The sequence below is a fragment of the Oryx dammah genome, unplaced genomic scaffold, assembly GCF_014754425.2.
Source record: "Oryx dammah isolate SB20612 unplaced genomic scaffold, SCBI_Odam_1.1 HiC_scaffold_18, whole genome shotgun sequence".
Taxonomy (NCBI): Eukaryota; Metazoa; Chordata; class Mammalia; order Artiodactyla; family Bovidae; genus Oryx; species Oryx dammah.
This window is the reverse complement of record NW_024070202.1, coordinates 97,794,758-97,818,344: the sequence shown is the minus strand read 5'-3', so window position 1 is coordinate 97,818,344 and position 23,587 is coordinate 97,794,758. Positions and strand designations below refer to the sequence as shown.

General features: G+C 40.3%; 1 protein-coding gene across 1 annotated transcript in view; it reads right to left on the bottom strand.

The window, feature by feature from the left end:
- EXOC4 (exocyst complex component 4) overlaps positions 1-23,587 on the bottom strand; it is an 824,501-nt gene that overhangs the window by 155,775 nt on the left and 645,139 nt on the right. Inside the window, exon 12 of the mRNA XM_040260893.1 lies at positions 23,449-23,585. Coding sequence (XP_040116827.1) covers positions 23,449-23,585 — 137 coding nt within the window. The remainder of the gene's footprint in view (positions 1-23,448; positions 23,586-23,587) is intronic.

The following is a 23,587-nucleotide window of genomic DNA, read 5'->3' as shown; positions in this document are numbered from 1 at the left end:
TGAGTGGTATAAATTGAGGTCCTTACTTGCACACGTCACACGTGTAGGATTCTGATTTCTTTCAGAGGTCACTTTTTCCCTTGGACCGAAAGGAGATCAAACCAATCCATCCTAAAGGAAATCAGTCCTGAATACTCATTGGAAGGACTGATGTTGATGCTGAAGTTCCAATGCTTTGGCCACCTGATGTGAGGAACTAACTCATATGAAAAGACCTTGATGCTGGGAAAGATTGAAGGCAAGAGGAGAAGGGGACGACAGGATGAGATGGTTGGATGGAATCACTGGCTCAATGGATATGAGTCTGAGCAAGCTCCACGAGTTGGTGATGGACAGGGAGGCCTGGCATGCTGCAGTCCATGGGGTCGCAAAGAGTCAGACACAACTGAGTGACTGAACTGAACTGAACTGAGGGAAGCCTGGCATGCTACAGTCCAAGGGGTCGCAAAGAGTCAGACATGACTGAGCAACTGAACTGAACTTTTCTCCTGGGAGTAGGGTGGCTTATTCCCAAGCACAAAGTTTTCCTAGTCTCATATATGGGGGGAAAGACCCCATACATAACTCCTGCACAGATAAACTTCCAGGCCATGTAGGTGTTAAGGTCTTCACCTCTGCTATGATCTGAATGTTTGTGTCCCCCTGGAATTCACCTGTTGAAATCTTACCACTGCTGTCACAGTATTAGAAGGTAAGGCTTTTAGGAAGTGATTAGGTCATAAGGGTGCAGCCCTCATAAATGGGACTAGTGGCTTATGAAAGAGATCCCACAGAGTTCCCTGGCCCCTTCCTCCAGGTGGTAATACAATAAACAGGCTGCAAACCAGAAGAGGGCCTCCCCTGATGCTTCCGGCACTTTGATCTTGAACTACAGTCTCCCAGACTGTGAGACATAAATTTCTGTTGTTTATAATCCATCCAGTCTGCGGTATTTTATTATAGCAGCCCAAACAGACAGAGACTACTTCTGGATGTGGTCCTCATACATTGGTGGGACTCTCAACTGCAACATTTGTTTGTTGCGATGACTTTTACTTTCTCTTTCATTTGAGGCATGTGGAGAATTCTTTCTTTTGAATTTGGCTACATATTTCAAATATATTTTTAAAGTCATGTATTTTTATCTTGACTTTCTGCGTGTTGGAGTAGGAAAGGGGTTTCCTAAATATACCCACTCCACACTTTTAAATAAAGTCAAAATTCAATATTAAATCAATTGAAGTCAGGGTTCTAAAACTTCTGTTCCCCAGGAACTGTTCTACCAACCCACAGGCATGTTCTACCTTACACAATGATTATTGAGAAGCATCTGATACTTTTGACTATGCCTTTTTTAAAATAATACTCCTTTGGTATCCATGTCATTATCCCTCCTAAGTTCATTCTTAGCCAAACCAAGGGCTCTTTTCCTCTGTCCCTACTTTAAATATTTGATTCCATAGCATTCTGGTTGTGCCATTTGGGCAATCTCATCTTCTTGCCAGACCCAAACCGCCAGTATTCCGGGGACTCCCAAATTAATATTTTCAGGGCTGCCCTCTCTTCTAAGTCTCGGATCAGCATATACAAAGGCTAACTGGAGAATTCTACTTAAAAGTCCTACAAGCAATTTAGGTTAAACTGAGTCAAAAGAGCTCATTTATTATCCACCCTTCCCTGTCCCACTGAACATCTAGTATTCCCTACTTTGATCGACAGACCAACCATACGTCCTGCTATTTGAGTCAGAAACTTGCAGTCATCCTCATCACCCATAGACACCACATCCTGCTGATTTCATGTTCTTAGTATCTTATAATCCCATGGACAGAGGAGCCTGGTGGGCTGCAGTCCATGGGGTCGCTAAGAGTCAGACCCAACTTCACTTTCACTTTTTACTTTCATGTATTGGAGAAGGAAATGGCAACCCACTCCAGTGTTCTTGCCTGGAAAATCCCAGGGACGGGGGAGCCTGGTGGGCTGCCGTCTATGGGGTCGCACAGAGTCGGACACGACTGAGGCGACTTAGCAGCAGCAGCAGCAGTGTAAGTCTGTTGTTTCCTGACTAGATTCACTGCCCTTCACCTATATGCAGACCTTCGTCACTTTTCAATTGGACTTGGCCATGACCTTACAACTGGGTGTCTTGCCTGGAACTTCAAGACCATCAGTCCAATTCACCACTTTCATTGGAAGGGTCATTCCTCTAAAACTGTACAAATGCAATCCTGTTTTCTCCTTCTTAGAAGTCTTCACTGATTCCTAATTCTAATACCAAGTCCAAACTTAGCAAGTCATGAACATCTACCTTTCCAACTTCATCTCCTCCTACTGCTTTCCTCTTTTGTATACTCACTACTCCCACTCACGGCTTCCCTGGTGGCTCAGACGGTAAAGAATCTCTCTGCAATGCAGGAGACCTGGGTTTGATCTCTGGGTCAGGAAGATCCCCTGGAGAAGGGAATGGCAACCCACACCAGTATTCTTGCCTGGAGAATCCCCATGGACAGAGTAGCCTGGTGGGCTACTGTCCATGGAGTTGCAAAGAGTCAGACATGACTGAGTGACTAACACACACACACACCCCCAGTCAAATCCCTGCCTGTGTTGGCTGAACATCCCATCCACAGTCAGAATTTGAATGTTTTCTGAATGCTTCCTGCTTATGTGTATCATCTCTGCCTAGAGAACTTTTTTCCATCTTACTTATTTGCCTCTACTGATCAAACATTACATCAGCTTTTCCCTTGAGACAACTGAGTCCTTTCATTTGTGCCTTATCACCCTTTACTGGGGCTTTCAATCTTGACTGCATCTGTGCATGCATGCTAAGTCACTTCAGTCATGCCCAACTCTTTGCAAACCTAATGACTATAACCGTCAGGCTCCTCTGTCCATATGATTTTCTAGGCAAGAATACTGGAGTGGGTTGCCATGCCCTCCTCCAGAAGATTTTCCCAATCCAGGAATTGAACCCTTGTCTCTTATGTTTCCTGCATTAGTAGGAGGGTTCTTTACCACTAGCACGATATGGGATGCCCTGGGGAGCTTTAAAAATATTACTAGATGTCCAGGCCACATCCTAAACCTAGTAAACCAGAATCTCTGGGGCTGGCATGTGGGCATCAACATTTTAAAAAGTGTCCCACGTGATTCCAGTGGGCATTCCAAGGTGAGAACCACTACCTCCCACATACCTCTGCTCTCAATGGTCCTACCACACTTCTTTACAAGCTAGTATCCCTTACTAGATGATGGCTTCTCTGAGGACAGAGTTGATTCCTCATTAGCTGTTGTGCACCCAGTGCCATGCACAATACCTGGTATTTGTAAAGTGTATAAGAACTGAACTGGACATAAAAATAAGCCCTCTTCAGTTTTAGGAATCTTGGGTAACTGATTAAGTTAAAACCATGGTAGTGGTTTTCCTTTTCTCTTTCTCTGCACCAAATGCCTCAGGTGAGCCATCAAACCATCTGGCATTTTGACCAAAGTATAGATCATTCTGCTATGCTCTCACTATACCTCTGTGAATTCAACAAAAATTAGAATAATGAATAGAAGTGTATCCCCCTCTCGAAAGAAAAAATAAAAAGTCCATCATTAAAAAGTCCTGACTCACAAGACAAACGAGCCAAGGAGTAATTACTGTCAAGCCTTCCCTTTCCACTCCACTTACTCATACATGGCCTATTACTGGGAAGTTGCCTCAAAGCCTCACTTTCTCTGGGAGGACCTTGTTAACTGTGTCAGCCTACAGTATTTTTCCCTTTGGAAAGCAAATGAACAAAACCCCTTCTTTTCTACTTATAATTTATAACCTCATAGCTAGGACTTTGTCCTATACAATGGGTTGGTCAAATTATATGATCTGCATGTCAGATCTGCTTCCCCTGCTAATTTCCTATGTGTTATAGAAGCTGTGAATAGTGCTGATATTTTCAATGCTTTTTTAAAATCTAAAGACAACGATTTTGTGACATATGGAAATTACATAAAGGTTAAATTTCAGATTTATTTAACCTTTATGTAATTTCTATGGAATCTAGAAAGATGGTACCGATTAATTTATTTGCAGGCAGCAATGGAGAAACAGACATAGAGAACAGACTTACGAATGCAGGGAGAGGGGAGGGAAGGGTGAGATGTATGGAGAGAGTCACATGGAAACTTACATCACCATATGTAAAATAGACAGCCAACGGGAATTTGCTGTATGATTCAGGGAACTCAAATAGCGGCTCTGTATGAACCTAGAGGGGTGGGATGGGAAGGGAGATGGGAGGGAAGGGATATATGCACACCTATGGCTGATTTATGTTGATGTTTGACAGAAAACAACAAAATTCTGTAAAGCAATTATCCTTCAATTAAAAAATAAATTAAAAAAAAAGTTAAATGTCAGTGTCCATATTTATTAACAGCTATGGTTGAATGGTTCAATTCCTCTCATGCCCACATTACAAATCAAAATTCTGTTCTACAGAGTTAGAAGCCCAAACCCAGCACAGTTTTTCAGCATGTAAATCTTTGAGCCCATCCATGATGGCCCCCATCTGTTCCCAGGTTCAGGGAAAAGACTGGGTCTATAGGCAGAGATAGTACTGTACATTTTCAAGATCTAGACTTTTTCATTTTAGCACTGGTTGGAATGAAAAAGTATCGCTTAATGGGATACTATGTTAAAAGTACTCATACTATTTACTTATGTATTTTTTAAACCCTGGTTTAATTCAATAGTACAGTATTATATTACTGTCTTCACTAATATTCATATATCCTGTCTTATTAAAAAACAGTAATCCAAATTAACGAGCATGCTAGCCACCTATATAATGCCCTCAACCATAAATTATTAATTCATATTGTAATGAACATCAATCCCAAAAGCAATTCCAAATATCCTAATTTGAAATATTAGCATTGATTAGCAACATACGATTACCCTAAGGGGAATTTTTCATTCAAATGGCAAAGTTCCCATCTTGACCAACCGCATTACTTTATAATTCTATGATAAATGGTACTATGTGGGTGACACAATTCTAGGACATATCCAAACAGCCTCCAAAGAAGAGAACTAAATTTACAACAATTACTCCACAAGAGGGGTAGGGTTAATCACTACTACCAGAACTATAATCTACTGATTAATTCACAGCTCAATGGGCCACAGACAGAGCCATCTGTGTAGCTATTTGTACCTGTTCCCAGGAGGAAGAGGAAAAGAGGTATACCTCTTGGAACAGGTGAGGGGGCTGCCATGGGAAGAGTCCACCCTCTAGACACAGCTGAGTGAATTTCATTCAGAAAACATCTGCTGGTGTCGACTGGCTCCGACGTGCACTGCTTCCTCGCTGGAACAGTTGGGAAGCACACGTGTGCCTGGTCCCCGGACACAGCTGGGGTGCTGAGTCTTTCATTAGGTAAACAAGCAGGGGCAGGTGGGGCTAATTGGATTCAACTGTTTGGTGACAGCCTGGGCAGGATGTTTGCTTTCCCAGACTGAATCTTTCAGACACTTTAAAAAAACTAGGAGCCAAGCTAGAGAAATGAACCCCATCAAGGCTGGCCCAAATGAAGCCACTATAGTCGATTTTCGACCGTGAATGACTGGACCTGTAGCAGGTCAAACTGCAGAGCGACATCCAGCACCTCGGCGATCATGACAATGAACGCAGAATGCAGAGCTGGTACTACGCCGCTGAGTTAAATCAAGCAAACACAAAAGCAGATGCAAAACGAAAGATTCTCTTCAGAAATGATGGAGCAGAATAAATAGGAAAAGAGCAGAGAAACATCAGGTTGTCTTTCATATCACACGCAATGCTGCTCAGAGAGCTTTATGATGGTGTGCATCTCCGCCTTGGAATTGTAACTCAAGAAACATCTGATAACTCTAGAGATGTGATGGGAAGGAAACAATCTTAAGAGGACCCAGAGGAAAAGACTTGAAATTTCAGAGCTTACTGAAATTATTTAGGGCATAATTTAATAACAACCTTTAAATAGATAAGCTCTCACATGAAGGGGCACAACTGTTTGATATTTTAAAAACCAAGAAAAATAATTATAACACAGTGGACCAAGAATACAAAATCTGCCTCAACTGTCAGGGCTCAGATTTCTTTTTAATAATAAGCCAATTTAAAAATAAATATAAAGATCTTTATAAAAAGATCTCAGACCAGGTAACTCCCAGTTTCCACCCTAAATGAACATGTCTCTCTGATCTGAAACATTATTTGAGTTTCCCATTTCCTCTTCTTTGGGCTGTAGAGCCAGTCTTAGCTTCTCATGCACGTACAACCACTTGCTTACTTTGGGACCTTAGCCATGGTATGAACCTTTCTGAACCTCTGTTTCTTCATTTGTAAGGTTGGGAGAATCTAATCTTGAGAACTGCTGTGACTGACAAAATGAGTAGATAACTATGGAGTCCTTGCACAGTGACCATGTACCTTCCCAAGTGTGTATTTCCATTCTAGTCCGGGTCCTTATTACGTTGCTTCAAAGTGACTGCAACTGACTCCTCCTTCATCGTGAGTTAGGTGGGGGAAATTAAGACTGGCTGCTTGCTAGGGAACTCCTGGGACATCCGGTTGGAAGGGCAGTATCTGTACTTGCAGGAAGGCAGTTGATGGGCACTAGAATATGGGGCTTCCCAGGGGCACTAGTGGTAAAGAACCCACCTGCCAACGCAGGAGACATAAGAGATGCATGTTTTATCCCTGGGTGGGGAAAATCCCCCGGAGAAGGGCATGGCAACCCACTCCAGTATTCCCGCTTGGAGAATCCCACAGACAGAGCAACCTGGTGGGCTTCAGTTCACGGGGTCGCAAAGAGTTGGACATGACTGAAGTGATTTAACATGCCCACAGAAAAGTATTCACTTGATCAATAAACATGAGGGAAAGGCCTGTATGCAGATATCATGCTAAATGTTGGGACAGTTATGTGGAAAAAAGACACACTAACTTGCTTCTAGAATGCCAGAATTCAGATCAGTAACATATACAAGAATCACTTTGGGGACATTTTTAAACTACTTTTGCCCAGGTCCAGGATTCTGTGAGCCTTATGTGAGAAATCCAGGTGGTGTGTTTTTAAATCTCCTCAAATAACTTGTGAGTCCACAGTGTTTGAGAGAGAAAGACATGTAAACCAATAATACATCAAATAACACATGATAAAAGTCTTAAATCATAATACAGCTGGATAAATATTGAAACTGTTATGCCTAATAAGTTATAGGAGCACATAATAAAAGCTCTCATTTGCTGACTATGCTCTGTGAATCAGATACTGTACATATTTTTATAAACGTCTTTATAATCTCTTCACTATTTAATGAAAATGAATGTATCAGTGGTAGATGAGCCAAGAATAGGGGACAAAGCATAGGTTTAAGAGGCAAACGAGAAGACAGGCTAGCTGCCTAGGGTTCCCTGGCACAGCCCTTGGCTCTTCTGAGGTTCAGAGTTAGTTAGCTGGCAAAGACAGTGAGACCAGCTCAATTAAACTCTCATTCCTGTAGGACCCTGGCATCTTTCTGCACAGCAAATCCACAGGGTTTCACAAACCATGGCGTCTAGTCTCTGCTACTTGGCACAATGTAGCCACTGAGAGCTTCTGAAGACACTACTTTGATTAGAGAGGATAGGTCATCCTTTTCCCGAATACCCATGATGGTGTTCCTGTACTTAACATGGGAAGTTTAAAAGAAGAAAAACCTTTTCTGCTGATTCTTAACTATACTGACCACCCCAGTCATTTTCATTTCTCAACCCCTTCCCCATGCATCACGTCCATCCATGCTTCCCTACTGCCTGCTCATCCTCTTCGGTCTGTTAGGAACTTGCTCCTTCATGAAATAAACATCCTGAAGCCCCACAAGGTGTCCAGGCTTGTGCCAGAGCTGGCTTCTGCCACTGCTGATGGTAAGTGCACCTCCATGTCACTCATGCCTCGGTGTGAGTTCTCAGGCCTCCATGGAGACGTGGTGAAAGGTGGGCTCTGGGGCTGGTTCCACCTTCTCCTAATAAAAACATGCCTGTGTCCTGTATCAACTGATTCTTCAAGGTTAGAAGATGTTTTATTTGTATTTTCTACCAGACCCAACACAATGCAGGAAGGCCCAGAAATTTGATTAATGAGCTGATGCGCAATTGAACAGATAAACTTTACAAAAATGATTTTCCATCTTCAAGTGACTATTTGGGGGCACATGAGCAGCTGCTTGTACCTTAGGACAAAGAGGATGATGAAGGGAGAGAAACACTCAGCTTGCAAGTAGCAGACCAACAGACTGGCCGCCTGTCGCTAACGCAGTATAAATGCATGCTCAGTCGCTCAGTCGTGTCTGACTCTCTGCGACCCCATGGGCTACAGTCTGGCAAGCTCCTCTGTCCATGGGATTTCCCAGCAAGAATACTGGGGTGGGTTGCCACTTCCTCCTCAGGGGATCTTCCCTGCCCAGGGATCGAACCCTTGTCTCCAGTGACTCCTGTACTGGCGGGTGGATTCTTTACCACTGAGCCACCTGGGAAGCCCCTCACTAATGTGGAGGACCCAAGAATTCACAGCTGAGTTCTCTTTTAAGACTCAAGAGTTGTGACTAAGTAAGAAGTAGACTTCTAGTCCTCACTTCCCTTTTAGAAAACCTTTTTATCCAAAGCATATAACATGATATCAGTATACATAACAGGCTTTCTCTCCAGAGTGAAGGGCTTAGAGAAAGGTGAGATGCTTCTGACCCTTCCTTAGATCTCCAAACTCCCAGTGGTACACTTGGATTCTCAGGGCAAACTTGGAAAACACTCCAGCTCTCAGCAGAGGGCATTGTGAGCTTATGGATCAGATTCCTTCTGTAAAAGAGATCTGCTGAGAAAGAATCCGATTGCGCTATTTCCCCGCTCCCTTCCTCCTTCCCCAGTGTTATATCACTTTGGATCATTTGAATTGTATATGGCTTTCTATTTAAGTCAGCCATTTGCTGGCAGCAAAACTAGAACATTTCCTGTTTTCCTCTCACTGTAATCAGGATTTGGCTGTCCAAATTAGGACTGCCCCAATTACTCCTCAGCAGGTGCCAGTCTGGGGGCGGGCCACACGTGGGAAGAGAGGAAGTAAGGACACTTTACATCTTCAGACTCACACAATAAGCAAACACTTTCTTCCGAGCCTGGAAAGCCTCATTAAGTGACAGGTTACAGGCACCACGGGGTTCTGCGGTGTGTGTGTGAGTGCGCTGTTGTGTAACAACCACGTAAACGATTTTCTATTTAATCCCTGGCAAAGCTTCACAGAAGTACTCTTCCGAACCCTGAGAGAAATTCAGCAACTGTGGTAGACCATGGCAGAGAAGACTCTGAAGAAGGAACGATGTGATCGTGGGCACCAGTGAGTCAACATCATTCCAGAGAATTCGGCCAGGAAGGACACCAAAATGATACAGTCCCTCGGGAGAAGGAATCACGTTACCTGTTGACCACGAGGTATCAAGAACCAAAAGTAATGGGTATTTTCCAAGAGAAAAGCATTGGGTTGGCCAAAAAGTGGATTCGGATTTTTCCACGGGATGGCGTGGAAACATCCGAATGAACTTTCTGGCCAACCCAGTAGTATAATAGATTGGTGCATTGTTTGGACGAAACGGTGAACTATAAATGACAGAAATCATTCCTGTGAGAAGGATAGAGCATGGTGAACAAAACTATCTGTGAGCCTGCCTAAAGCCAGTTACTATATTTGTTGTACTGAATCCAACCCCCAAACACAATTTTAGCAATGTTCATTCTTTCTCTCCTGCATCAATAATTTTCCCTTTGTCCTAAATAAGTTTCTTAAAATATAAACATGCACTTATTTCTATTTAAAATAACAGCTAAAACAATTAAAAAACCCTTCATGTGGTCTCAATTCCCCAGCTATCACTACATTTCTCTGTTTCCTTTCACAGTAAAACTCACTGTAAAAGCTCTGCCTATATTTACAAGTTCTCTACTCCCAGATTCTTTTTTTAAGTCCATATCAATCCCGGTTTCCCATCTACGAGTCCATAGAAACAACCCTTGTGACAATCAGGAATAGCTCCGTGTTCCATTTATCACTCAAAGATGAGTTCTGGGACCAAGGATCCCTCCACCCCTTTGCTTGGTTTCCTGGACCCCATACTGTCTTCATCTTCCTCCCACTTCACTGATGGTCGCTTTCTCAGTCTCCTTTGCTGGTTTCTCCTCATCTTATGAACTTCTTAAATTCCACAGTCCTTTTCCCTGTCATAGTAATACTCAATCCCCTAGAGATTTCATGTAGTCCATAGTTTTAAATACCATTTATATACCCTATTTATATGTTGGTGGCTGAGAATACCTATCTCCAGGGCAGACTTCTTTCCTTTTGATACATATATCCAATTGTCCATCCCATATCTCCATGTGATTGCCTAATACACACTCCAAATTGGAATCTTATCTACTGCCCCCAAACCTGACATGTTCTCCATCTCAATAGTGGCAACTCTGACTTTTCACCATTTAAACGAAAAATCCTGAGTCATTTTTGATAGCTTTTTTTCTCTCACACTCTATCCAGTCTGGCAGGGAGTTCTGCTGGCTGGCCCTTACAAATACAGTCGATCTTTGAGCAATGCAGGGGTTAGGGGCACTCACTTCCGGCACAGTTAAAAATCCATATACTAAATATTAAAAGCAGCAAGGGAGAAACAACAAATAACACACAAGGGGATTCCCATAAGGATAACTACAGATCTTTCAATAGAAACTTCAGGCCAGGAGGGAATGGCAAGACATACTTAAAGTGATGAAAGAAAATAACCTACAGCCCAGATTACTGTACCCAGCAAGGATCTCATTCAAATATGAAGGAGAAATAAAAAGCTTTACAGACAAGCAAAAGCTGAGAGATTTCAGCACCACCAAACCAGCTCTCCAACAAATACTAAAAGATATTCTCTAGACAGCAAACACAAAAAGGGCGTATAAACCCGAACCCAAAACAATAAAGTAAATGGCAACAGGATCACATTTATCAATAATTACCTTAAATGTAAATGGGTTGAATGCCCCAACCAAAAGGCAAAGACTGGCTGAATGGATACAAAAACAAGATCCCTATATATGCTGCCTACCAGAGACCCACCTCAAAACAACGGACACATACAGACTGAAAGTGAAGGGCTGGAAAAAGATATTCCATGCAAATAGAGACCAAAAGAAAGTAGGAGTAGCAATACTCATCTCTGATAAAACAGGCTTTAAAACAAAGGCTGTGAAAAGAGACAAAGAAGGCCACTACATAATGATCAAAGGATCAATCCAAGAAGAAGATACAACAATTATAAATATATATGCACCCAACATAGGAGCACTGCAATATGTAAGACAAATGCTAACAAGCATGAAAGGGGAAATTAACAATAACACAATAATAGTGGGAGACTTCAATACCCCACTCACACCTATGGACAGATCAACGAAACAGAAAATTAACAAAGAAATGCAAACTTTAAATGATACAATAGACCAGTTAGACCTAATTGATATCTATAGGACATTTCACCCCAAAACAATGAATTTCAACTTTTTCTCAAGTGCTCATGGAACCTTTTCCAAGATAGATCACATCCTGGGCCATAAATCTAACCTTGATAAATTCAAAAAAATCAAAATCATTCCAAGCATCTTTTCTGACCATAAGGCACTAAGATTAGATCTCAATTACAGGAGGAAAACTATTAAAAACTCCAACATATGGAGGCTGAACAACACACTTCTGAATAACCAACAAATCACAGAAGAAATCAAAAAAGAAATCAAATTATGCATAGAAACGAATGAAAATGAAAACACAACAACCCAAAATCTGTGGGACACTATAAAAGCAGTGCTTAGAGGAAAGTTCATAGCAATACAGGCATACCTCAAGAAACAAGAAAAAAGTCAAATAAATAACCTAACTCTACACCTAAAACAACTAGAAAAGGAAGAAATGGAGAACCCCAGAATTAGTAGAAGGAAAGAAATCTTAAAAATTAGGGCAGAGATAAATGCAAAAGAAACAAAAGAGACCATAGCAAAAATCAACAAAGCAAAAAGCTGGTTCTTTGAGAGGATAAATAAAATTGACAAACCATTAGCTAGACTCATCAAGAAACAAAGGGAGAAGAATAAAATCAATAAAATTAGAAATGAAAATGGAGAAATCACAACAGACAACACAGAAATACGAAGGATCATAAGAGACTACTATCAGCAACTATATGCCAATAAAATGGACAACGTGGAAGAAATGGACAAATTCTTAGAAAAGTACAACTTTCCAAAACTGAACCAGGAAGAAATAGAAAATCTTAACAGACCCATCACAAGCATGGAAATTGAAACTATAATCAGAAATCTTCCAGCAAACAAAAGCCCAGGTCCAGACGGCTTCACAGCTGAATTCTACCAAAAATTTCGAGAAGAGCTAACACCTATCCTACTCAAACTCTTCCAGAAAACTGCAGAGGAAGGTAAACTTCCAAACTCATTCTATGAGGCCACCATCACCCTAATAAAAACCTGACAAAGACGCCACAAAAAAAGAAAACTACAGGCCAATATCACTGATGAACATAGATGCAAAAATCCTCAACAAAATTCTAGCAATCAGAATCCAACAACACATTGAAAAGATCATACACCATGACCAAGTGGGCTTCATCCCAGGGATGCAAGGATTCTTCAATATCCACAAATCAATCAATGTATTTCACCACATTAACAAATTGAAAAATAAAAGCCATATGATTATCTCAATAGATGCAGAGAAGGCCTTTGACAAAATTCCACATACATTTATGATAAAAACTCTTCAGAAAGCAGGAATAGAAGGAACACACCTCAACATAATAAAAGCTATATACGACAAACCCACAGCAAACATTATCCTCAATGGTGAAAATTTGAAAGCATTTCCCCTAAAGTCAGGAACAAGACAAGGGTGCCCACTTTCACCACTACTATTCAACATAGTTCTGGAAGTTTTGGCCATAGCAATCAGAGCAGAAAAAGAAATAAAAGGAATCCAAATTGGAAAAGAGGTAGTAAAACTCTCACTGTTTGCAGATGACATGATCCTCTACATAGAAAATCCTAAAGACTCCACCAGAAAATTACTAGAGCTAATCAATGAATATAGTAAAGTTTCAGGATATAAATTGAACACTCAGAAATCCCTTGCATTCCTGTACACTAATAATGAGAAAGTAGGAAAAGAAATTAAGGAAACAATTCCATTCACCATTGCAATGAAAAGAATAAAACACTTAGGAATACACCTACCTAAAGAAACTAAAGACCTATATATCAAAAACTATAAAACACTGATGAAAGAAATCAAAGAAGACACTAATAGATGGAAAAATATACCATGTTCATGGATTGGAAGAATCAATATAGTCAAAATGAGTATACTACCCAAAGCAATCTACAGATTCAATGCAATCCCTATCAAGCTACCAGCAGTATTTTTCACAGAACTAGAACAAATAATTTCAAGATTTGCATGGAAATACAAAAACCCTCGAATAGCCAAAGCAATCTTGAGAAAGAAGAATGGAACTGGAGGAATCAACCTGCCTGACTTCAGGCTCTACTACAAAGCCACAGTCATCAAGACAGTATGGTACTGGCACAAAGACAGAAATATAGATCAATGGAACAAAATAGAAAGCCCAGAGATAAATCCACACACCTATGGACACCTTATCTTCGACAAAGGAGGCAAGAATATACAATGGAGTACAGACAATCTCTTTAACAAGTGGTGCTGGGAAAACTGGTCAACCACTTGTAAAAGAATGAAACTAGATCACTTTCTAACACCGCACACAAACATAAACTCAAAATGGATTAAAGATCTAAACGTAAGACCAGAAACTATAAAACTCCTAGAGAAGAACATAGGCAAAACACTTTCCGACATAAATCACAGCAGGATCCTCTATGATCCACCTCCCAGAATACTGGAAATAAAAGCAAAAATAAACAAATGGGATCTAATTAAAATTAAAAGCTTCTGCACAACAAAGGAAACTATAAGTAAGGTGAAAAGACAGCCTTCTGAATGGGAGAAAACAATAGCAAATGAAGCAACTGACAAACAACTAATCTCAAAAATATACAAGCAACTTATGCAGCTCAACTCCAGAAAAATAAACGACCCAATCAAAAAATGGGCCAAAGAACTAAATAGGCATTTCTCCAAAGAAGACATATGGATGGCTAACAAATACATGAAAAGATGCTCAACATCACTCATTATCAGAGAAATGCAAATCAAGACCACAATGAGGTACCATTTCACACCAGTCAGAATGGCTGCGATCCAAAAGTCTACAAGCAACAAATGCTGGAAAGGATGTGGAGAAAAGGGAACCCTCTTACACTGTTGGTGGGAATGCAAACTAGTACAGCCACTATGGAAAACAGTGTGGAGATTCCTTTAAAAATTGCAAATAGAGCTGCCTTATGACCCAGCAATCCCACTGCTGGGCATACACACCAAGGAAACCAGAATTGAAAGAGACACATGTACCCCAATGTTCATTGCAGCACTGTATATAATAGCCAGGACATGGAAGCAACCTAGATGTCCATCAGCAGATGAATGGATAAGAAAGCTGTGGTACATATACACAATGGAGTATTACTCAGCCATTAAAAAGAATACATTTGAATCAGTTCTAATGAGATGGATGAAACTGGAGCCGATAATACAGAGTGAAGTAAGCCAGAAAGAAAAATACCAATACAGTATACTGACACATATATACAGAATTTAGAAAGATGGTAATGATGACCCTTTACGCAAGACAGCAAAAGCGACACAAATGTATAGAACGGACTTTTGGACTCTGAGGGAGAGGGAGAGGGTGGGATGATTTGGGAGAATGGCTTTGAAACATGTATACTATCATGTAAGAAACAAAGTGCCAGTCTATGTTCGATACAGGATACAGGATGCTTGGGGCTGGTGTATGGGGATGATCCAGAGAGATGATATGGGGTGGGAGGTGGGAGGGGGATTCAGGATTGGGAGCTTGTATACACCTGTGGTGGATTCATGTCAATGTATGGCAAAACCAATACAGTATTGTAAAGTAAAATAAAGTAAAAATAAAAATTAAAAAAAATCCATATACTATTTCTACCTCAAAAACCAAAGATTGAGTAGTGACTCACCCAGGGGCAGGAAACTGAAACAGTGTGGACAGAATCAGGACCCAAACCCTAAGTTTTTTGATTCCACATGCTGGAATCAAACACAAACTTTTCCCCACACTTAAAGATGTGCAGAATGAAAATCCAGGTACTGTATTTATTGAAAAAAATGTGCATATTAGTAGCAGACCCATGCAGTAGAAACCTGGGCTGTTCAAAGATCAACCATGTATTCAGAATTCAACCAGTTCTCACCCGCTGTGCTGCTGCTAACCAGTATGAGCTGCAAATCTCACCTGGATGACCACAACAGGCCCTCGTCAGCCTCCCTGCTTCCATCTGTGTAACCCCTACAGCCTACTCTCGATACTTATATTTTAAAATAAAAATTAGACCGTATCTGCTTGTAGGCACAGCTCTTGCAATGGCTCCCGTTTTAATCAGAATAGAAGTCAACAGCCCTACAGTAGCCTACAAGGCCCTATGTGGCCTGGCCCTCTGTTCCCTTTTGGATGTCTTTCTAGTTCCTTCCTGCTCAGTTTACCCCAGACACGCTGGCCTCCATGTTGGTTCTGAAAAGTGTCATGTGTAGTCATGCTTGAGGGCCTCTGTCCTTTGCCAGGGCATAATTTCCAGATAATCTTCTCTAATTCCCCAAACTCCTTCCAGTCTTTTATCAAACTTCAACATGACAGGGCCTACTGGGGCACCCTACTGAAAACTGCAACCTTCTTCTCCTATATCCCAGGGTCTATTGACTCTACTCCATTCCCCACGGCAGGGCTTACTATTTTCTAAAATTCTTTATGGATTTATGTATTTTATTTATTGTATATCTCCTCGTTACCATCTTCAACAGAGTGTAAACCCAATGAAAGCAGTACATTTTCTGTTTGGTTCACTGCTGTATCTACAAATCCTGGGATAAGTACTCAATAAACATTCATGGGCAAAGACTAATAGAGTTTTGCCAAGAGAATGCACTGGTCATAGCAAACACCCTCTTCCAACAACACAAGAGAAGACTCTACACATGGACATCACCAGATGGTCAACACTGAAATCAGACTGATTATATTCTTTGCAGCCAAAGATGGAGAAGGTCTATACAGTCAGCAAAAACAAGACCGGGAGCTGACTGTGGCTCAGATCATGAACTCCTTATTACCAAATTCAGACTTAAATTGAAGAAAGTAGGGAAAACTGCTAGACCATTCAGGTATGACCTAAATCAAATCCCTTATGATTATACAGTGGAAGTGAGTAATAGATTTAAGGGCCTAGATCTGACAGATAAGAGTGTCTGATGAACTATGCAATGAGGTTTGTGACATTGTACAGGAGATAGGGATCAAGACCATTCCCATGGAAAAGAAATGCAAAAAAGCAAGATGGCTGTCTGGGGAGGCCTTACAAATAGCTGTGAAAAGAGAGGCGAAAAGCAAGCAGAAAAGGAAAGATATAAGCATCTGAATGCAGAGTTCCAAAGAATAGCAAGAAGAGATAAGAAAGCCTTCTTCAGCGATCAATGCAAAGAAATAGAGGAAAACAACAGAATGGGAAAGACTAGAGATCTCTTCAAGAAAATTAGAGATACCAAGGGAACATTTCATGCAAAGATGGGATCGATAAAGGACAGAAATGGTATGGACCTAACAGAAGCAGAATATAATAAAAAGAGGTGGCAAGAATACACAGAAGAACTGTACGAAAAAGATCTTCATGACCCAGATAATCACGATGGTGTGATCACTCATCTAGAGCCAGACATCCTGGAATGTGAAGTCAAGTGGGCCTTAGAAAGTATCACTACGAACAAAGCAAGTGGAGGTGATGGAATTCCAGTTGAGCTGTTTCAAATCCTGAAAGATGATGCCGTGAAAGTGCTGCACTCAATATGCCAGCCAATTTGGAAAACTCAGCAGTGGCCACAGGACTGGAAAACGTCAGTTTTCATTCCAGTCCCAAAGAAAGGCAAGGCCAAAGAATGCTCAAACTACCGCACAATTGCACTCATCTCACATGCTAGTAAAATAAGGCTCAAAATTCTCCAAGCCAGGCTTCAGCAATATGTGAACCGTGAACTTCCAGATGTTCAAGCTGGTTTTAGAAAAGGCAGAGGAACCAGAGATCAAATTGCCAACATCCACTGGACCATGGAAAAAGCAAGAGAGTTCCAGAAAAACATCTATTTCTGCTTTATTGACTATGCCAAAGCCTTTGACTGTGTGGATCACAATAAACTGTGGAAAATTCTGAAAGAGATGGGAATACCAGACCACCTGACCTGCCTCTTGAGAAATCTGTATGCAGGTCAGGAAGCAGCAGTTAGAACTAGACATGGAACAACAGACTGGTTCCAAATAGAAAAAGGAGTACATCAAGGCTGTCTATTGCTGCCCTGCTTATTTAACTTATATGCAGAGTACATCATGAGAAACGCTGGACTGGAAGAAACACAAGCTGGAATCAAGATTGCCGGGAGAAATATCAATAACCTCAGATATTCAGATGACACCACCCTTATGGCAGAAAGTGAAGAACGACAAAAGAGCCTCTTGATGAAAGTGAAAGAGGAGAGCGAAAAAGTTGGCTTAAAGCTCAACATTCAGAAAACGAAGATCATGGCATCCGGTCCCATCACTTCATGGGAAATAGATGGGGAAACAGTAGAAACAGTGTCAGACTTTATTTTTTGGGGCTCCAAAATCACTGCAGATGGTGACTGCAGCCATGAAATTAAAAGATGCTTACTTCTTGGAAGAAAAGTTATGACCAACCTAGATAGTATATTCAAAAGCAGAGACATTACTTTGCTGACTAAGGTCCATCTAGTCAAGGCTATGGTTTTTCCCGTGGTCATGTATGGATGTGAGAGTTGGACTATGGAGAAGGCTGAGTGCCGAAGAATTAATGCTTTTGAACTGTGGTGTTGGAGAAGACTCTTGAGAGTCCTTTGGACTGCAAGGAGATCCAACCAATCCATTATGAAGGAGATCAGCCCTGGGATTTCTTTGGAAGGAATGATGCTAAAGAAGAAACTCCAGTACTTTGGCCACCTCATGTGAAGAGTTGAGTCATTGGAAATGATTCTGATGCTGTGAGGGATTGGGGGCAGGAGGAGAAGGGGACGACAGAGGATGAGATGGATGGATGGCATCACTGACTTGATGGATGTGAGTCTGAGTGAACTCCGGGAGATGGTGATGGACCGGGAGGCCTGGCGTGCTGTGATTCATGGGGTCACAAAGAGTCGGACACCACTGAGCGACTGAACTGAACTGAAACATTCATTAAATGAATGAAATTCTAGAGACCAAGCAAATGAACTGTTTTAAGGATCAGGTAATTAACTGTGTCAAAAGTAACTGAAATTAAATAATATTTTGATAGGTTTAATAAATTTAGGCAAGAACCTTGGGGCACAGAAATAATTCAAATCATAGACTCATATAACTACTGCTGATAATCTTAGATGTATCCTGGCAGATAGAAAAATGCCTGAGAACAGATACCCTGATGTTCATAAAAGAAGGTAAATTACAGAAATTGGGTAAGTTTGGAACTATAGACAAAAATTCTAGAATAGATTATTAATGATGGTTTGTGAACAGTTAGGAGGTGGTACTCCCTAGGAGACAGGAAGATCTCACAATTAAACAAGTAACATGACTTTGTTTCTTTCCTAACTGGGTATGTCATTGACTTGAATGAAGAAATGGTAAAATTTGGCTCAAAGTCAAGAGACTTTGTTTCTAAGATGGAGCGTTCTTAACAAAAAGTCTGGCAAAGCAGGAGGTGATGAATCCTAAAAGTGAAGGGCTGAGAGGATTCCAGAACAAAGAACCAGGTATCATCTACTACTGTCTTCTAATGCCCATCATGGAGATACAGAAAGAAGGGTTAGCTGCATTATAAGGATCAGAACGGAAGGACACTAGTGAGAAATCTAAATCTCCTATAGGATGCATGATGAAATATAGGGGCATTGATCATGGATGGTAGTAAAGGCAATCTTTGTCATCATCACTGTCATTATCAGAACAATATGAATAGCTAATCATTTGGGAGGGGGCTTACTATTTCACTAAGACAGCTCTAAAAAGTTGACATTTTCAAAACAATCCTATGAGAGAAGAACTATTATTTTCTCTTTCTGTAGATGAGAAAAGTAAGGCACAGAGAAGCTGGGTAACTCGGTTCAAGGTCAAAGCTAATAGGTGACAAAACTGGCATTGAAATTCAGGCCCCAGAGACTGCTCTTGAGCTATAGTCCAGGGTTTATAGGGAGAAAAACATATGAATCCCTGAAGTACTGACTAGTATATGGACGTCAATCTCAATAGAAGTCTTGAGAGATACACAGTGCAAAGTTCTTAATTTAGCCTTGTCCCAAACATTTTTTAAATGACATAGGCAAAGAAACCAAAAGATTGCTTATAAAATCAAGAATGACATGGAATTTAGAGGAATAGCTATGATTATTTTGATGACAAAATGAGGATTCAAAAATATCTCAATAGACTGAAATGATGAGCTAAAAATAACATTAAGTCCAATGGCTACATGTGAGATCTTGAATTTAAGTTAAAAAAAAAATTCCTTCAAATACAGCTTAGAAAAGATAAAGCCAATTTCAGCTAGTATTTCTTCTTACACTTTCCTACCCTCTACAGCCAGACAGTGGCCATGTCCTACAAATTCACCCCCTCGTGTCTCTTGGTCTGCCCCTTCCCCTCCATTTCCCCCACGTCTCCTCTAATTCAGGCGCTCTGCCTCTCTCCACTATACCTCCACACTCTTGCCTTTCCAATCGGTCTTACTCAAGCTCAGAAACATCTCCCTAAAGCACAGGTCTGCCCTGGCACTCTCTGTTTACTCATCTTCAGTGGTTCCCACTACCTAACTTTAAAAGGTCAAGTTCCTTGAACCTGGTATTCAACAGCCTCTATTTTGGCTTGGCCATCTTTTCCAAAACCCAAATATTCATCATTTGTTCATCCTTTTCCTGCTCTTCCCCACCTTCTTGAGATTGTTCTGGTTCCTTCATTCCTTCAGCCCCTTCAGCTTAAATCCTCCTTGTTTTAGGGACTTCCCTGGTGGTCTAGTAGCTAAGACTCTGCATACCCAACGCACCCAATGCAGGGGTCCCAGGTTTGATTCCTGGTCAGAGAACTACATCCTGCATGCCACAACTAAGAGTTTGCATGCTGCAACTAAAGATGCAGCCAAATAAACAAATATTTTTAAAATCCTACTCATTCTTCACAAGTCTAAGTCTGTATCTTTCACCAAGTCTTTCTTGTCCTCTGTAATTTCTTCTTCCCTAGAGCATGTCATCATTGCCTATCTTACCATATTTTCCATCATAAATTAATGCTGTGGGTATACATGCCTGCTTTCTTTGTCTCCTAGTTTCCTTTCTATGCTTTACCAAAAATGTAAGCTCATTAAAGATATAAGCTGTAACTGACTACTTTAGTCCTACACATTCACACGCAATGAAGGGTGTGTTTCGGTGCTGGGTCCTACAAAAAGAAGGCAGTGGTTTTGCTGAAGTATATGAGAGCACGTCTGGAACACTGGGCTCCGAGTGGAGTGCTCCTTTTTTAGGACAGACACCGCCAGGCTAATGGCAATGAAGAAAGAGTAGGATGGTTTGCAGACCCAGGATGTATCAGAAACCAAGGATGTTCAGTCTAGAAAAAACCAAAGCTACTAAATGGACCATGACAGTCATCTTCATATATCTGAAGGGATGTTCACGTGTAAGGATGAAACTGATTTGGGAAGACTCCAGGAAAAAGAACTATACTCAATCTGAGTATCATTTTAAAACCAGAATGTTCAACAGGGATCACTGTGCTCTGTGGATTTAGTAAGCTATACAATCTCCATTATAATCAATACTCATTGGCATTATTATTTGTTAGAAATTATGGGTTGCCCTTAATGACATATAAGAAAGAGAAGACATACCTTGCTTTAAAAAAAAATCTTAAAATTCAATGCCACTTAAAGTAAACATAAAAATCGATCTTTAAAATATGTTTTTTGACTGTCATTTGGTAAATGTGTGACATTGGTACAACCACTATAGAATTTGGTTTTGTAAAGTTGAAAATACAGCTTTGGTCCAGAAATTCCACCCTTAGACAACTAACTAAGGGCAACTAACAAGGGCAATGGCTTTAAAAATTTTTATGTGTGTCTCTTAAAGGAATTTTGAAAAACTGTATTCTCTTTCCCAAATTTTAAAATTGAAATTTAGGGTGTTTTTTTCTTTTTTTAAGCCTCAGTTCAATGGTTATAAAATGCATAATTTTTGGCACATTATAAATATTGATAGTTTAAATCACTATTTTAAGTGTAACCAACCGAATCTCAGTACCTTAGGGATTTGCTATCCACCACAATACATTTAAAATATATGAAAATAAGCTTTTGGTTCAGCTGGTAAAGAATTTGTCTGCAATGCAGAAGACCCTGGTTTGATTCTTTCATTGGGAAGATCCCCTGAAGAAGGGAACAGCTACCCACTCCAGTATTCTGGCCTGGAGAATTCCATGAACAGAGGAGCCTACAGTCCATGGGATCACAAAGAGTTGGACACAACTAAGCGACTTCACTATTTATTATTAATGGTTAAATATTTTTCATTTTTCTCTTTGAAGTATTATTTATACTTCATTTCCTCACCAAGTTTTATCCTAATGGAATATATCTTAAGGCTCAAAAGTATTTTATTATTAATCTATTAATAGTTTTCTGCAAAAAATTCATCTAATTAAAATCTAAAAATTTAAGTTAAAATTTTCTTTATCAAAATATTAAATATTAACATATTTTTGTTTGATGTGCCATTAGAATTATCACTTGTATATCACAATTACACAATTGAGTATAACATACATGTTGATTATATGTATTATTTTAACCTAAATGTATTAACATTCTTGATGAATAATTACTGAACAAAAAAAAACACTATTGGGAGTGCATCTTTCAGTGAAATGACTGTGGTTTTTTTTTGGTTCATGTAACTGTGGATAAATATTATTTATTGTTGGAGTTAAGGAGGTTAAGCATTAATCTATGTTACATCCCTTGGCCAGATTAATCTTCCCTAAACACTGCTTCCTGGATTACTTATAATAGCTCCTTATCATCTACTATTTAACATCTAAATTTCCAAGTCTTCTTTTTTAAGACCCTTTGTTATATGGTCTTACTTTTCCTATTCAACATTATTTCCTACTATCTTCTCTTTGGAACTCTGTTCCGTTCAAACCTCTCCCTCCTCAACTGTCCATCTGAATATCAGATAACTAGGCTTTTGCTGATTCTTTATCCCTGCTATGCTCCTGTTTCTTCTTTCCACCTCCCTAATCTCATCCATCTTTCTAAGGTTCTGAATCTGTCTCACCTTCTGTGAGATTTCTCCTGACTCCAGCCTGTCACTCTCTTTAACGTTTGATTCCTTCTGCTTTTACAGTCTGTAGCGTACAAGGAGTACCTGATGCTATGCTATACTGTCTATCCTTAATTATATAGCACATAAGATTTAGTATTTTATTATACATTCTTTTCTTCCCTAATTGTTTCAGGTCTTGTCAACCAGACCATAATTTGTTCCTATTATTAGCGTTTTACAAGAAGTGCTATGATGTTTTCCACAAGCTCAAAGAGAATTTTGAACTCAGAAAAAGAAGTCAGGAGGAAAACGAAAGGTTTCAAGTTTATAACAATGACCTTTCATCTCCACTGATGCTAAAAACAGATTAACCATCCTTTCATGACAGTAGGAACGCTATAGATCAAATATCGGGAGGACTATATTTGTACTAACTAAAAGAAAACCATATGGATTATTAAGGGTTGCTAAGAGTTCAAAATTGCTTTCTTTAAAGATCTTCTAGAATCACAAGAGGGGTTAATCAAGACCTGGAATTCCCTTGAGGAAGACACAACTTGTGATTCTAGATGTTCATAAAAATCAAGGCTGACACTTCATCTAAGCCACTCTGTGGCTTTGTCCCTTTGTCCCTCCCACTCTCTGTTGATACACACGTCTGTGTCTAGGAGACTGTTGCTTTCGTATATGCTCTAATCAGGCTTCTTGACAAACTGAAGGATGGTCCTTTTCTATAACGGTGGAAGTTTAGGCTATGAAGGCAGTGTCACCCACTGCCCCAACGGTCAAGTTCTAAGCTGACTTTGCTTAGCTCCACAGACGCTTTACCTGTAGGCTGTAGCACAGGTGTCCTTGTACTCCTGCAGCTTCACGCACACCATGTTGAGGAACTGATCTGAGTAGGCACTCAAGTCGTGCATCAGGTTCATGAGGTCTTGCACTGTCTTCTCCACAATGATTGTGCTCT